Source organism: Pongo pygmaeus, chromosome 16 (genome assembly GCF_028885625.2).
Source record: "Pongo pygmaeus isolate AG05252 chromosome 16, NHGRI_mPonPyg2-v2.0_pri, whole genome shotgun sequence".
In the NCBI taxonomy this organism is placed as follows: Eukaryota; Metazoa; Chordata; class Mammalia; order Primates; family Hominidae; genus Pongo; species Pongo pygmaeus.
The window spans coordinates 68,426,658-68,442,439 of NC_072389.2; the positions used below are offsets into that span (position 1 = coordinate 68,426,658).

At 48.7% G+C, this 15,782-nt stretch overlaps 1 protein-coding gene across 27 annotated transcripts in view; it reads left to right on the forward strand.

Moving 5' to 3' along the window:
- Positions 1 to 6,541: 6,541 nt before the first annotated feature.
- Positions 6,542 to 15,782, forward strand: part of TPM1 (tropomyosin 1) — a 29,306-nt gene continuing 20,065 nt past the window's right edge. For 7 of the 27 annotated variants that reach the window (XM_054450633.2, XM_054450631.2, XM_054450635.2 and 4 more), the window contains exon 1: positions 11,777 to 12,648. In XM_054450633.2, the coding sequence (XP_054306608.1) occupies positions 12,517 to 12,648 (132 nt within the window). In that variant the 5' untranslated portion in view covers positions 11,777 to 12,516. Of the gene's footprint in view, positions 6,877 to 7,641; positions 7,768 to 7,960; positions 8,087 to 11,776; positions 12,649 to 15,782 lie in introns of those variants that run through there. The other 20 variants (XM_054450630.2, XM_063652679.1, XM_054450620.2 and 17 more) reach the window with 14 other exon arrangements.

Consider the following 15,782-nt stretch of genomic DNA (forward strand, 5'->3'; position numbering starts at 1 on the left):
GAATTAAGCTGTTAGCACTAGGACCGCCATAGGTGCAGAAACAAAAGTTTAGAAATCCTAATTTTGAATTTACCTAACACGGCTGCCTCCTAGAGCCTGAGTGGGTTGCAGCGAGACCTCAAGCAGAGGAGAGGCACCTGGGCCATCTGCCTCCATGGGCTTTTTTTTTTTTTTTTGCATCGAATTCCATGGTCTGCAAAGTAAGGGTGGGGCTTTACTTGCCATTCAGGAGGTTGCAAAGGTCACTTCCACATATGTTCCTGTTAAGGACATCAGCAGAAACTTGAGAAGCAAGTATAAAAATATAAAAATGAACAGGTGGCACTCAATAGGAAAAGAATGCAGAGTTTGCCGGGAAATCATGATTGAAACCAGTCCAAGGCTCCGACATGGCCCTCAAGGCTCTGAACTGCGAAGTCTGTATAGATGCTTTCGTTTCTGTGCAGGCTACGTCTTAAGGAGGCACTAGATGCTGTTTTGCCCCAAATTTTGTCTTCATTTTCCTCCCAAACATACTGCCTGGGTTAACTGGTGGCTCATTCCTTTGCAAACCCAAGGGTTTTAAGGGAATCAAGTGGAGATATCTATTGATTACCTCAAATCCTCTGTTAAAGCTACTGGGAATAAAATGAACATACCTTTCTATCTTCAAGATGTCCTTATTATCCCTCCTTTGATCATAAACACAAGAGTGGAAAAAGATTGTGTTGGTTTAACAACATTTTCTCACTAGGTTCTCCCATCACTGAGAGTGGGTGGGAGGGTTTAGGAGCCCAGGCTTCTGTTGTGAGCCGGCCCATGAAGGCCAGGGCAACCCTTCAATTTAGCCTCGTTAGTATCATGTTTTAACCACGTTCTGCGTGTAGAAAAGACCTTAGCAGCGCCCCCCCCCCCTTCCCCTTATAATGTATTGCTTTTAAATATGAAATAAGGCCAGGCGCAGTGGCTCACGGCTGTAATCCCAGCACTTTGGGAGGCCCAAGTGGGCAGATCACCTGAGGTCAGGAGTTCGAGACCAGCCTGGCCAACATGGTAAAACCCCGTCTCTACTAAAAATACAAAAATTAGCTGGGTGTGGTGGCGCATGCCTGTAATCCCAGCTACTCGGGAGGCTGAGGCAGGAGAATTGCTTGAACTCGGGAGGTGGAGGTTGCAGTGAGCAGAGATAGTGCCACTGCACTCCCGCCTAGGCAACAGAGCAAGACTCTGTCTCAAAAATAATAATAATAAAAATAACATAAAATAAATATGAAATCAAACTGAACCTAAAAACAGGCTAGGAATGAATGAATGAAAAGAGCATTGTTACTGAGAGTTCAGATATCTGCATTTTTGTCCCTGCACTGCCACCTCCCAGCTGAGTGGTCTTGAACCAGTTACTGCCCTTGGTGTGTGTGGTTTTGTTTTGGTTTAGGTTTTTTTTCTTTTCAAGACAGGGTCTCATTCTGTCACCCAGGCTAGAGTACAGTGGCACTCATTGCAATCTCAAACTCCTGGGTTCAAGTGATCCTCCTGCCTCAGGCTGCCGAGTAGCTGGAACCACAGGTGTGAATCACCATGCCTGGCTAATTTTTAACTTTTTTTGTAGAGATGGGGGGAAGCTCTACAAATTTGTCCAGGCTGGTTTTGAACTCCTGGCTTCAAGTGATCCTCCTGCTTTGGCCTCCCAAAGTGCTGGGATTATAAGCATGAACCACTGTGCTCAGCCTGGTTTTCTCATGTACAGAGTGAAAATCAGAGAACTCATCCGATGCTGTCATAAGAGGTTGGGAGGAGGAGGTAATGAACTTGAAAGTGCTTTATAAACTATACAAACATGAAGGAATATCGCCTTTCTTAAGACAGCTAAATCTCCCCATACTTGGAGCTTGATTAAATCTACACTGAGTTGCTACTGTTGAGAGACAGACAATAAGAGGTAAGGCAGGAAAACTCCTATGCCTTTTTTTTTTTTTTGTACTTGGACAATCATTTTGCCCATGCAAACATTCCAGGTAATAAGCGTGTTCAAGGGCCTCTCCGAAGAATCAGGACCAGCTGTGTGTTACCAAACAATAAAGGCAGGCAAGCCTTGAAAATGGCCTAAAGACCTTTCTCAGAGATCCAAACCAGCCCCACCCCCCGCCCCCAGGAAGCACAGCATATTTTCTGTGAGGCCTTGATGGTAGCATCACAAACCCTTGGGAAACAAAACTCCCCAGTGTATGAGGAGAGCATGCTGTATCTTGTTCCGGGGACACTGAGCCGTGAGCATAAAACGCTGCATTCCAAAACCCAGTGGAAGAAGCAATCGTCTCTCCATTTAATTATAGATTCTTCACTTTTCCTTAATTGCTTCAGTCAGCACTGTTGACTCTGGGGGAGTCACAGTACACAGGCAGGGCTATTGCTGTTAAACAAGGGGTGACTATCAGGTAATGAGGTTTTCATTTTGTTTTTTCAAACAAACAAACCCTGATGTACATATGACAAGTGAGCATTCCTGTTAAAGGTGTCACATTGGGAAATGATGCTCATGTTGACTCTCCTTTGTAACCAAATATTGATAAATGTAGTATGACACATACAAGTGTTTTATGGAAGGAAAAAGGCAGTATATTTAATATTAAGCTTTCCTAGAAAATCCGAGATATGTGATCCTCATAACTATAGAGGGCCCCAGGTGACCAACTGAGCTGATGGTCATGCCATGGGAAATACACATTAAATGACTCCCAAAGAGAGGGTTCTCCCTGCATCATGCATGGACACTTTTCCTACAGAAAAAGATCCATGTCTTTTTTCTACTTCCCTGGATCCCATAAGCCCTAAATGTCTTGCACACAAAATGTCCAATAAATATGTGGAGACATTTGTCTTACCCTATCACAAACTTATATTCATTCTTCATGAAATAAGACACAGAGCCCATATTTTGAATAGAAACAAGATCTTTTGAACCTAGATTTGTTACTTTACCTTCCCAGACTTACTTGTAAGTCAATAAGAAAGTTGGACTTGTCAGTCACTAAAAAAAAAAAAAAAAATCATTCAACAAACATTCATTGAGAAATGACTGAATACCAAGCATTGGAGAAATCTGGAAATTCCAAGCATGTTCGCGGTGTTCACATAGAGCCTCTAGGCCAAGAATGTTGAATGTTGTGCAGGCTGTCATGCCACCATGATTTGGTAAGCTTTTTACTTTCAAGGAATATAGACTCGCTTGTGTAACCTCAAGAAATACAGGGGGTTATTATAAGGACCCCTGGAACTGAAATTTGGTCATATTCTCCCAATCTCTTTCTCTAAATGGTGCTTCTGTTTATCTTGATATGCCTGCTTCATTCTTTCTCTATAATCACTTCTCTGCTTTTTCATAACTTAGCTGATGCATGCCTATTGTGCTGTATTAGTCAGGAGAAGCTAGTTATGCTTCAGTAACAAACAACCCCCAATCTCAGTGGCCTAAAATAACAAAGATTTATATCTTGTTCTCACTACATGTCCACCAAGGGTTAGTTGGGGGGAAAGAGGGAGCCACTTGAAAACCCACAATGACAGAGCAGCCACAGTCTTGAAAAATGAACATGGTTAGACGTGGGCTCTTTAAGTATCCACCAGAAGTCATTTCTGCTCACGCTTCCTTGGCCAAAGCAAGTCAAATGGCCACAGCCAACTTAATTGGGTGGGATGTACAATGCTACCAAGACATTGACTGGGGAGAAAGCCTAAAAAATTGTGAAAAACCTTAATCACCTTTACACGTGGTATTTCCAGCCCGACACTGCAATCCCTTTTTGTTCCAGCAGCCACAGCTAGTGATTCCTATTTTTCACGTTCCTTAGTTCAAACTGCAATGAAAGAAGCTGAGTGGCCCAGTTCATCATTGCCTGACAGGCCACAACGCCAAGTCCCTGGTTAGTATTTAGATCTGTCCTTGAGTCGTGGCCAATCAGCCAGACAACAGGGATACACACTACATACAGCCTGTGACTGTCCAGCCTACCTCTGGAGAGGACCAGGAGACCTGTTCACTACAGAAGAATGTGTTATTTAAGTCATGACGTTTTGCTTGTCCTAGCCTTGTCTTAGCCTTTGGTGACAAAAAGGTCATGGGTGGTATAGCCCATGAAGCTGCCTTGGGCCTGACACGTGGCAGAATCTCAACACGGGTGAAAAGAAATGATTGAATTCAGGACCTGCTATGTTAACCCATCAGTCTAGAGATCAATGATGTGGTACTAAGGGATTTTAACAGTTAGCGTTGTATAGCTCCATTTCCATACTTTGACACCATAGGTTTCGACCTCTGAATATAGGCCCTAGGTGAGGGAGTCTGGGAGAGGAAGGGGTGAAAAGAAGAGACATCGATGGCTTTAAACTACACAATAAGGTCTGAATGTCTGAATCTGGAATTCAAGGCCCTTTATCATACAGCCCCAAGCTTCCTTTCCAGTCTCATGTCCCCATTCACCCCCAAAATCCTACTGTCCAACCACCACCAAACATTCCTTTTTCTTTCCTTGGGGCATACAATGGCCCTCCTCTCTAGCTAACTGCTACCCTTCCTTTAAAATCAGTTGAAAAGCCACCACCTTTTCAGAGAATTTTTTCCCATCTGCTCTGACCTAGTCATTTCTATTTCTTCCTCGTGTGAATTCTTATACCTTGCTCATGCCAAACACCTGGAGGACATAGACCTGTGCTACTCATTCTTTGGATTCCAGAGCCTAGCACCTGCCTAGTATATAGCAGATACTCAATAACCGTGTGTTTAATAAATTGCTTGTAGCATGATTTCATTTAAGGAAACTTTAACGAGTCCCTCGGCTACATATGGCACAGTGAGAAAAGAAAAGTCAGTAACATGTGGTGCCGCAAGGAGTTTCTCTAGTTCAGTTGCCTCCTTTTATAAGTGAGAAAAAAGGCTTAGAGAGATTGTAACATGGCTAAGGTCACACTGCAAGGAAGTGACCAGGCCAGGTCTGGATCCCTGGAACTGACTCCTAACTCCCTATTCTTGCCTCCTCTGCTGAGCTCCAACCTGGGGAGTCAGCTCCCTGGAGTCCACGCATCTGGATATCGTCCACATGCCTGGAACTTTGTCACTGTTCTGGTGGCTGGGTTGACATACCGTGATTAAAGGGCTCTGGTCAATTTCTGTGCCACGCAGCCCCTATGCTAATGGTCAGATCTAATGTTCTGACAATTAGGTCAGTGTATCTTTTCCCTCCTGGGCAGTTAGGTTAGTGGAAGAAACCCGATAAAATCTTGGAGAGGAACTTGATCATTCTCTGAAGGACTTACAAGTTGTTTGGCCTGCCTAATCTGCTCAGATACCGTCCGGGGAATATTCGGTAACCATGCAGTACAGACTGTGAATTATTCTGTGGGGACTATTAACAAGACCCTCACCAACCCTGCCTCAGCTGATCTCAGGGCTTGGGGGCAGCCCCCTCTCCTCCCCTCCCACTGAAGCTCTGAAAAAAAGCAGCCTTTCCCCCTTGGGGGATGGGAGGAGTAGAGTTAAAAATAAGTGTTGGGGAAAATCCTCCTCCTTCCAAGCACAGCTCACACGGCAGAGCCTCCTCAGAGTTGCGGCTGCGGATGCAATGACTTAGCCAGGATAACGCCGATCCCACGTTTTCCGAAACCTGGCACCTAAGCATGGAAAGGCCGACTCCCTAAAATCAGTGCAAGAAAAATGATAACAAGTTAGATCTGGAGGGACCTCGGGGAAGCCGCGGGCAGCAAACAAGTTCTCACAGTTGCTGGTGGCAGAGTAGAGACCACAGACCAAATTGCCTGAGTCTAAACTCAATGTTCTTTCTCCTTAGACTGCCACCCGCACACACACGCACACACGCACACCTTTTTGGAGGCACTGCACAGCAAGCACAGAAGTACGCCACTGAGTCCTGTGTCCCTAAAGTATTTGACTGTCCTTCCGCTGGGGGAAAGGGCACGCACAAAACAAGACTCCGTGTGCTGTCGCTGCGCCGCCCCCTGCCTCTCTGACCCGCGCCCGCAGAGAAAGTCTCAAGAGCCGCCCCAGGCTTTCTCCCACGTTCTCCCTTTCTCTGCTCCAGTTGAGTTTCCAGAGCGTGAGAGCGCAGGATGACACCTGGCTGGCTGAGAGCTGCCGGGGAGGCGCTGGCGGGTGCCGAGAGCGCACTGGCCTTGACGCGGGGTGCGGCACGGCTGGGAAGCCCCCGGGCCTTTGCCTAAGAGCGCCGGGGGACGGCCCAGGGGGGCGACGCACATCCACCACCTGGTCCGCGCTCTCCCGGCCTCCGGCAGCTCAGCGCGGGCTCGGTTGGGGACCCTAATGGCTGCGTGCCGGCCCTGGGAGAAGGGGGCGCGGAGGGCGGAGGCTTGCGGCTCGGCCCCGGCTCGGCCCCAACGCCCTCTCCCTGGCGCGCAGGTTTAGAAACAGGGCGGCCTCGCCCGGCCGCCGCCTCGGCGGCTCGGGTCCCCATATATAGTCATATCCACCGTCAACTGGGAGGCCGGCGGCCGGCAGCGAATGGGCGAGCGGCCCCCGCGGGAGGAGCGGGGAGGGGGCACTGGGCGGAGGGAGGAGAGGAGGAAGGGGGGGGCAGGAGAAAAAAGCTTTTCCAAAAAAGTATTGGCTGTCTTGAGGAATGCGGTCGCCCCCTTGGGAAAGTACATATCTGGGAGCAGCAGGCGGCTCCGCGCTCGCACTCCCGCTCCTCCGCCCGACCGCGCGCTCGCCCCGCCGCTCCTGCCGCAGCCCCAGGGCCCCTCGCCGCCGCCACCATGGACGCCATCAAGAAGAAGATGCAGATGCTGAAGCTCGACAAGGAGAACGCGTTGGATCGAGCTGAGCAGGCGGAGGCAGACAAGAAGGCGGCGGAAGACAGGAGCAAGCAGGTCTGCGCCTCCCCGGCCCTGCGCCCGCGCCCAGAGCGCCGGGACTCGAGCCTGGCACCCCCGGCTGGATCCCCACCCCGAGGACTCGGGGAGCCACCACCCTACCCCCACCACCACCCAGGGCGGCCAGGGCGCGCGTCTGGAAAGAAGGAAGGGAAACGCAAGAGCCAGGCTTAGTCTAACTTTGTAGTCTGGTCTGAGAACGCTTATTTCCCTTCTCTGGTTCCCATGGCCCGCGAAATCAAGTCCTAGAGGCGCTTTATTCTCAGGACTGGGAATCAGTTTGGGGGAGGGAGGAGGACACCCGGTTCCTGGGGACGTTTGAAGGAAGGGCGAGGGATGGAGAAAGGGGGTCGAGTAACTCAAGTGTTAGAAGTTCTTTGACTTTTGACTAGGGAGAAAGGAACCTTAAACTTGGGGAGGAGAGGGGAGTCCTGGAGTTGTTACCTAAGAACAAAGATGAGACGGAATGGAGGCTACAGCCCGAAAGCCAGGCCAGCAGTGGCGTTCTTCTGTGTCCCCAAGTAGTGGACTTGAGCCCGCTGAGACCTCGGCAGGAGTCTCGTCCCAGGGCAGGTGGGTGTGCGGGGTGAGCCGCAGAGCGGTTCCAGCTCAGGTAAAGAGGAAGTTACCTCGGGTCCTTTGCACTCCAACTCGGCGGCGCCCCGAGCCCGAGGGGCCCCAGCCAACCCGACGCCCGTGTGTTGTATGTGTCTAACACCCGGTCCGTGCCGGCCGCCCGCGCCCGCCCGCCGCTGCCCCCAGCTCGAGGAGGACATCGCGGCCAAGGAGAAGTTGCTGCGGGTGTCGGAGGACGAGCGGGACCGGGTGCTGGAGGAGCTGCACAAGGCGGAGGACAGCCTCCTGGCCGCCGAAGAGGCCGCCGCCAAGGTACCCGGGGCGCGCGGCACGGCGTGGCGCACGAATAGCTAACTTTCTCTTTCTCTCTCTCCCTCCCTGTCTTTCCCTCTGTCTCTCCCGCTGTCCCTGTCCTTCTGGTTCTGTGCACCCACACCCCTCCCCTTCGGGATCACGCTGCCTGCTGCACCCCCCTCCCTCCCTGTACCCCCTGGCCAACTCCCAGCTGGAAGATGAGCTGGTGTCACTGCAAAAGAAACTCAAGGGCACCGAAGATGAACTGGACAAATACTCTGAGGCTCTCAAAGATGCCCAGGAGAAGCTGGAGCTGGCAGAGAAAAAGGCCACCGACGTAAGTGCACGCTCACACTGCTTCCCTCACCTCTTGCCTGCGTGGCCATTCTGGGGTCACCACAGGGCTGGAGAGCAATGGAGGAAGTTTACCTTTTCCTGCTGGACACCTGCACACAGCCCTGCCATGGCCCAGAGCATTGGATGCCGCCTCTGACTGCTACTGCACACATTCATTTATATTTCATCCACTCCTCTCTTCTTCTCCTTTCCTTTACCTCCCTGGGGGTGGAGGTGGGTGGATGAGAGGCCGGGAGAATAGAGCAGCTGAAATTGGACTCTGGAGGTGAACTTCACCTCCCTGGTGGCAGAAAACCCTTGAGGTGTCATCACCAAGGTTTGTGTAGAGAATGCCAGGTTTTCTTCACTTTCTTTCCTTTTGCCATCTCCAGTGGGCGGGAAGTTCAGGGTTTGGTGGTGGGTCTAGCCAGGGTTCAGAGAACCTGGCCTCTAAATGAAAGAAATGACACAGCGGTACCTTTACTTAGAAGGCTGCACTTCATAGTGGGACACAGAGACACTTTGAGGCTTCCTTTCTCACTAGTGTAAGCCTTAATCCACCCCTTAAGATCTGCCTGGGAAGATGATACTTGCTTGGGTCTGCAGTCTAAAGGCACTACATCCAGAAAGTAAGCTGTGAGTTATATATAGCTCAGTGCTTTATATGGTATAGTGAGCTAGCTGCCCCCTGCCCCTCCTGCTGGCCCCGCCCCCACCTGTCAGCCTTCTGACAACCACCACATAGTTGCAGGGGTGATGCACACAGCTAAGGCTCTCCTAAGCTCTTTGTCCACTGCCCTTTGGAAGCTTTTTAATTGAGGGCTTGCCTCTTCTGCCTCGGAAAGTCAAGCCAAAGGACCAACTTCTTTTCACACCATTGGATTCCATTCTAAAAGCTAATTAAGCCTAGAGGCCCAATTAGAAAAGAATTCCTTGAAGTTGGTAACAATTCCAAGAATGTGTGAGCACCAGGGAAAGCTATGCCAGCAGTTGAAACACCAAGAGCAACAGCAGACTTTTTTATATGAAAGTAACATGCAAATAACTGAAGGGTCTCAAGTCTTGAAATTAGTAAAGTCTTTTGTAGCATGAAAGGCTTGAGATGTATATCCAGGTATGCTTTGTAAATGAGAACTCCAGAGAGGACATTTAGAACCTGACAAAAAGAAATTTTCAGTGAAAATCAAGGTTCCTGGAAAGGGGATTTGGGGGAAGCACTGATTTCACTAAAACATTTAAATTCTAAACTACCTGGCTTTGGAAAAAGAGCCAAAAACCATATATAACTCTGAACCTACTTTGTATAATGCAGATCAGATGCCTGCTCTATATATGGCTAAATGGAAGATGCCTGCCTCCCGCAAATTCTCCAGCAGGACGTTTACTTAGCTTTTTCAAAAGAGTTGCTAATAGATCAAGGAAAGATATTCCTTATAAGGAAAAGAATGCAGAGAATTTGAAAATAGCCCAGTAAGACTGAAGGCAAAAGAGGGAGAAAAAGGTTACTACAATTCTTAAGGAAAAAAAATAGGATAATAATTATTGTAACTATGTAGTGCTAACATGTCTTTATTGAAAAGTCTTGTTGAAGGGAGCACTGGAATGGGGTGGGGCAGAAATGGGAAAGAAGTTATTTAAAGTCAGCTGGTGTGGGAAGCAGCAGGGGAGGGAGCTTCTTGAATCTTGTTTTTGTTATTTTTCCCACTGGGAAACTGCCCCTAAATCTGGCATATATGGCTTTTTTGGTAGTGTATTGATCACATTCCCTTTTAGGACACTTTAGGTTGTCTGGAGTTTGGAGCCCGTAGGAATATTGAAGAAGTTAGTGAAGAAATGCTATACAGTCATTTGTTGATTAACGAAGGGGGATAAGGTCTGAGACGTGTGTCGTTAGGTGATTTCTTCATTGCGCAAACACCATAGAGTGTATGGTACTTACACAAACCTAGAGGGTATAGCCTACTAAACATCTAGGCTACAAACTTGTACGGTATGTTACTGTACTGAATACTGTCAACAATTGTAACACAAATCACCAGGAGACAGGAATTTTTTAGATCTATTATAATCTTATGAGGCTACTCTCATAAATGCAGCCCCTCATTGACCAAAACATCATTATGCGGTGTATGACCATATTGAGAGTGGTAGTTTTTTATTTACTAAAAAATAGTCAAAACTTGAGGAGGAAGAGACAGATGTCACTAGAAAAAGGGAGAAGTGGGGGGAGGGAGAAGTCAGCTTCCTGAGGTGGAATCATATTACCTTTGGGATTAGGACATTTCACTGTCATTATTCACCAGTGTAAAACACTTTTACATTTTTCTACTATTATTACTAAAAACATTTTTCTACTACTTTACTGATGTACTTTACAAATCCTATTCTGGAAGTGGGCTCTTCCTAGCTTAGAAGATTGTCATTCAGGAGTAGTATCCCTGATGGTCTTGTTTCGAATTTTGTGTTGTCTTTCCACCTAAGTCAAAAGTGAGGCTGAAGGGGATCGAAGACTCCATTTTTTTCTGGCCCCCAGTCTCTTCCCCAGTAACTGTGATATATCTGATTTTATCCCTTTGTAGGTCTTTACTTCTTAACTTAGGGATTCTCAACCTTCTCGAAACATAATCATTTAGGGAGCTTTTAAAACCCAAAGTTAGGATGCACCCAAGGCCAGTTAAATCAGAATCCTGGGGATGCAACCCAGGTGGCAGCATTTAAAAAATACCCAAGTGATTCCAACCTACAGACAAGGATGAGAAAACTCTCCTAAACTCTTGTATAATGACATCGACATGAAAATGAACTCACCTGAAACTGACTTTCCCAGGACGTTAAGTCACTAGTTGGCTGCTTTGGGCACTTGCCAGTGTCCAGCAGTTTCCTGGCTGCTCCTGGACGTTCCCAGACACCCAGTTCCCCCATTCTCAATGTTGGAGGCCCACAGTCTCTGCACTTAGGGGACCAGCTGTAACCTCCCCGCCTGACCAGATGAACCGCGGGGAAACAAAGCGAGAAGCTCCCACCTACAGGTTGCAAGGACCCAAGCTGGGATTTGTGAGAGTCTCAGCAGAGGCTGTGAGGAACTCCACAGAAAATAAGTCAGGAAAGCAAAAGTTCCTTGTTAGGGCTTGGAGGAGGAGAGGGTTGTCAAGCATGTTTTCTTTATTATTCCCACACATAGGGAACTGGCTTTAAGAGCTTTCTGTGACAAACCTGAGGAGAAAAAGCCCTGAGACTTAGAAGGCATTTAAGAATACAGCCCAAGGGGGAAAACGGTGGAGACTGTATCTGCCGTGGTTTTCTCCACCTGTAGCCAGAGGCTCTCTCATAGGGTTCTGTGGCTTTCCTTGGGGTGCCTTTTAAAGGCATCCCAGTCCAGCCCAGGACTGATTGGATTCCAGGAGATCTCAGAGGCTGGTCTGACACCAAAGAAGGCTGTAAAGAGAAGAGACCATTTGGATGACTGTTTTCATGGAAAGTGAGCCCCAGGGAGGTTGGCCTGAGATCACACAGCTGATTATGGGCCTCAGCCTGACTCTTAAAACAGTGCTTGTGTATTTCTTAATCGTAGCTATCATTTGAGTTTTTAACTATGTACAAGGTATTGTGCTAAGCGCTTTATAGTCTTTCATAATTCTCATAGCAGCCCCATGGGGAAAGTACTCTTATTATTCCCACTTTTACAGATGACGCCCAGAGAAGACAAGTTATTTGTCCGAAGTCACGCAGCAGGAAACTAGGAGCCAGATTCAACGTAGGAAAACTGCATTTAGAACAGGAGGTCTAACCACTGTGCTCTACACGTGGGTGGTTTTCACTTCGTGAAGTTTTGGGGAATGGGGGTAGTGCTGGGGTTATAATCTTGCGGTTGGGATCCGGCCCTTTAGGGCATATTCCGGCTCCAGACCTGCCACTCAGCTTCTCTGGCTCCTGGGCATGGGAATCTGGACTCGGGAGCGGAGCGCTCCCGCGGCCAGCAGGAGTCGCTATTGCCCTTAGCAGCCAGCTCCGTTACCCCGGGTCACCAAGGCGCCGGGGAGGGGCCCTAGAAGTGGAAGCCAGAGCCCTCGTGCAGTGGCCTGCCGGAGCGCCCAGCTCACCAGGTACCGCCGCAGCGCGCCGGGCGCGCCTTTCTCCCCGCCGCCGCGAGCATGCGCAGTGCCCCCGGCCGGTCCCGGGATCCGCGGCGCGCGCCCCGCCCAGCCGTGCCCGCCCCCGGCGCTCGCGCGCCCGCCTGCGGTTTGTCTGCGCAGCCCTGGAGGCCGCGACTTCCGGACTGCTCCTGGCCGCAGGGGGCGCCGCCGTCGCACAGAGAGGCCTAGGCGGGGCGGACCGGCGCTGGGCAGCCAGGACAGCCGCGGCAGCCGGGTCCGCAGGGCAGCAGCCGGCCTCTCCCACTGCAGCCCTCCCGCCCGCCTACCGTCCGGCGCGATGGCGGGGAGTAGCTCGCTGGAGGCGGTGCGGAGGAAGATCCGGAGCTTGCAGGAGCAGGCGGACGCCGCAGAGGAGCGCGCGGGTACCCTGCAGCGCGAGCTGGACCACGAGAGGAAGCTGAGGGAGACCGTAAGGGACCCACCCATCACCCCGCAGCCCCCAGAGGCGCATTCTCCCCGGGCAGCCCCGCGGCGCCCCGCAGGGCCCTCCTGCATGCCCCCCCTGCAGGCCCCCGTCCCTCGTCCCCACGCCTCCAGGGCGCACCTGGCACACCTGGGCCAGCTGGCGGCGGGCTCTGGGGAGGGGCCCAGCCTGTTCTCTTCAGCCTTTGTTTTCCATCTCGCTGATCCAAAGTAAACGCTCCCGGAGGAAACAGGGGTGGTGTTGAGAAGGTTCTGGAAGGAGCATTTTCCCAGGAAGGGTCTGTGTCTGGGGTGGTGGCTTTCGGTCGAGTCTTTGCGTCCCCGGGAGGTGCGCTTTGCGCTGCTGGCTTGCTTTACTCTGAGAGTGGAGAGGGAGGAGGTCCTTCCTCTTGGAGATCCGTACGTTTGAGAAGGGGCGCCGACAGGTCAAGTGGGAGAGGCACTGTGGACTTGGGGTCCGGGGATGCTACACTCCGCCGTTCCCGTCGACCCTGTGGTTTCCCGGAGGCCTATGTCTCCGAGGCGGTAGAGAGACATTGACAGCTTGACAGCGCCGGGTTCTGCTGGAAGAGCTAACATATAGTGCAAAACCCTTCACCCTTCCCTTTTTTCAGCAGTCCTCCTTCCCTTTTCTCTCATACAGATAGATAATCCTTTGTTACCAAGTCTTGGAAAAAGTTGGCGACATGTCAAGTTATTGGGTGTATTCTCTTGCGGGCTCCCCCTCCCCCTTGTTAAATGTAATACCTGGCTTCCTTCCTTCCTTCTAAGGCAAATGTATCCAGCAAACAGGAACAGGATTTCAGAGGTAGTCTAGTATTTGATATTTGTCGATTTTGTGTGTGTGTGTTTTTAATCAAGGTACTGAAACAAACACCTTGGGAATTTTATGACAAGCGATAGTATGATGTCCTGCTGTGCTTAATATACGGGGCTGTTCTGAGTTGAGTAAATCGTTCTGGTTAAGTGTTTGTAAATGGCTGTATGGCTGGCCACAGAAACTTCAAGACCTGAAATGGTCCTCTTCAGAGGAAAGCTCAACTAGAGAAAGTTTCAGATAAAATACAAGCAGGAATAAGGAAATCAACAGGCAAAAGATAATTCTCAGTATGTGCTTTACAGGACGAGTCAGCAAAAGTCCTGTGGATATCCCTGAACTTGGCTGGGTGGTAAACTAATTCCGACTCCCTAACTGGCTAGTAGCTGTCCTTGAACCATTAGAACTATATAGAATATGATGGGTAAGAACAAGAACTTTGGACCCAGACTGTCAGAACTTGAATCCTGGCTCCACTACTTACTAGCAGTGGGCAAGTTACTTAACTCTGTGTTTCAGTTCCCTCTGTGTAAAGTGTGGATGGTAACAGCATCTACCTGTCGGTTAAAGGAGTTACTATGTAGACAGTACACTGGTGCTTGGCGCAAAAGGGTAAGTGCCGTGTGCCCGCTGTCATTAAAACTGCACAGCCCTGGCAGCCCAGTGCTCCTTCATCTTCAGTTCCCCATCCAGCAAGGGGTCTTAAAGATGGCTTGGTCATTTCATGACATCATAAAACACTTCATTTACTGCTTTTAATCAACATTTGTTGGGGCGGGGGGCTTGAATGAAGAGGAAGTGGGCAGGCTGGTAGGCATGTTTGATGGGTTGAAGTGGTATCAGTGGTAGAAGTCTGAGGTCTCCTCACCCTGCTGAAAAAGAGTATGTGTGACCCTATGCGGGAGAGCCTTGTATTGACTCCTGTCCTAGTGATTGGTGTTAGACACAAAAGATAAATTTTATGAAGGGCACATTATTACTTTTATTCTTACCTTTTCTTTTGCACATCATTTTTATAACAGAACTCTTCCTGCGCCAGTTGGCTAAAGATAATACTTTCGTTCTTTTCATGGCTTTATATCAAAAGTGGTTTAAGTAGTTTCAATTTTTTTAAGTAATCTTTGCAAACAATCTACCTGGGTGATTGATTGAACACAGAACCTTTTAAGACAGCAACTTGAGGACTGGATCAGACCATTGAAGAGAGACTTTCAGGCTGCAAGTTGTTCCTAACTTCTGAAATTGGAACTTAAATGTAGCTAACTTAGGTATTTAGATGTAGCTCAGGCTGTGAGTTAAGCTAGCAGTAACAGTTTCTTCTGGCAGCAAAGATAAAGGTTTAGTGACAAAACCATGAGCCACTGCAAAAAATATTTGACCAGAGAGTTGGCCTAAATTCAAATACTCAGACTGTAGTTAATAGGCCCTATTAAACCAGCCCTTACCTTGGAAAAAGCAGCCATCCCTTACTTCCTCCTAGTCTGTGTTTCCAAGGTGTGTGGATCCTTCAAAATGTTGGAATGAGGCTACTTTGCTTGACATGATTGATTCCAGATCTTGTGACCTACTAGGGTTATGTTTGCTTTTTTCATTATTTTTTTTAAAAAGGCAGGAAGAATCTTCCTTTCTGAGTAGTATCCAGCAAACAAAGAGACAGGGAGTTGTGGCCAGAAGGTTCTTAATTAGTAACATGATTAAATCATGGGAAATAACCAATTTACAAAAATTCCCAGCACTTTCCCTCTTTACTCTTGGTAAATATTTCCGGGATAGGAAAACCGAGGGTGCATTTTGTGCTTGCATTGGCACTCCCAGAGTGGCTGTAACTGGAATGTATACTCTCGATTTCCGCTTTCATATGTAGGCAAGGCAGAGGCACTACAATGCCTTGTTCATGTCTGTTCTCCCTCATTATACAAATATGCCTCATAAATTATGGGCTTTGGCACACACAGAGGAGGTTGTGTTTATCTGTTATCCATGGGAGTGCCCCTTAATGTCATCAGTGTTTTTTTTTTTCCCCCTTTCCTTACCATATAAGGGCAGAAGTTTAGCTTGGCTGTGGTCACTTGGTCTTACACAGCAAGTTGGGTGAAACCTTCTTCGTATAACTACAGTTTGCATGAAATAAAAAGACCTGACCTTTGATCATCCCAAGTTCCACTCCAGTTCAGTTAGGACTTTGGAAACATATTCCAGAGGATGGATTTCTAGAATATAATATTCTCCCACCAGTATTTTTTCTTAATAACCTTAACTGGAATACTTTTTTAAAAAGTAAAAGTCACTGCCATTTTTAATTT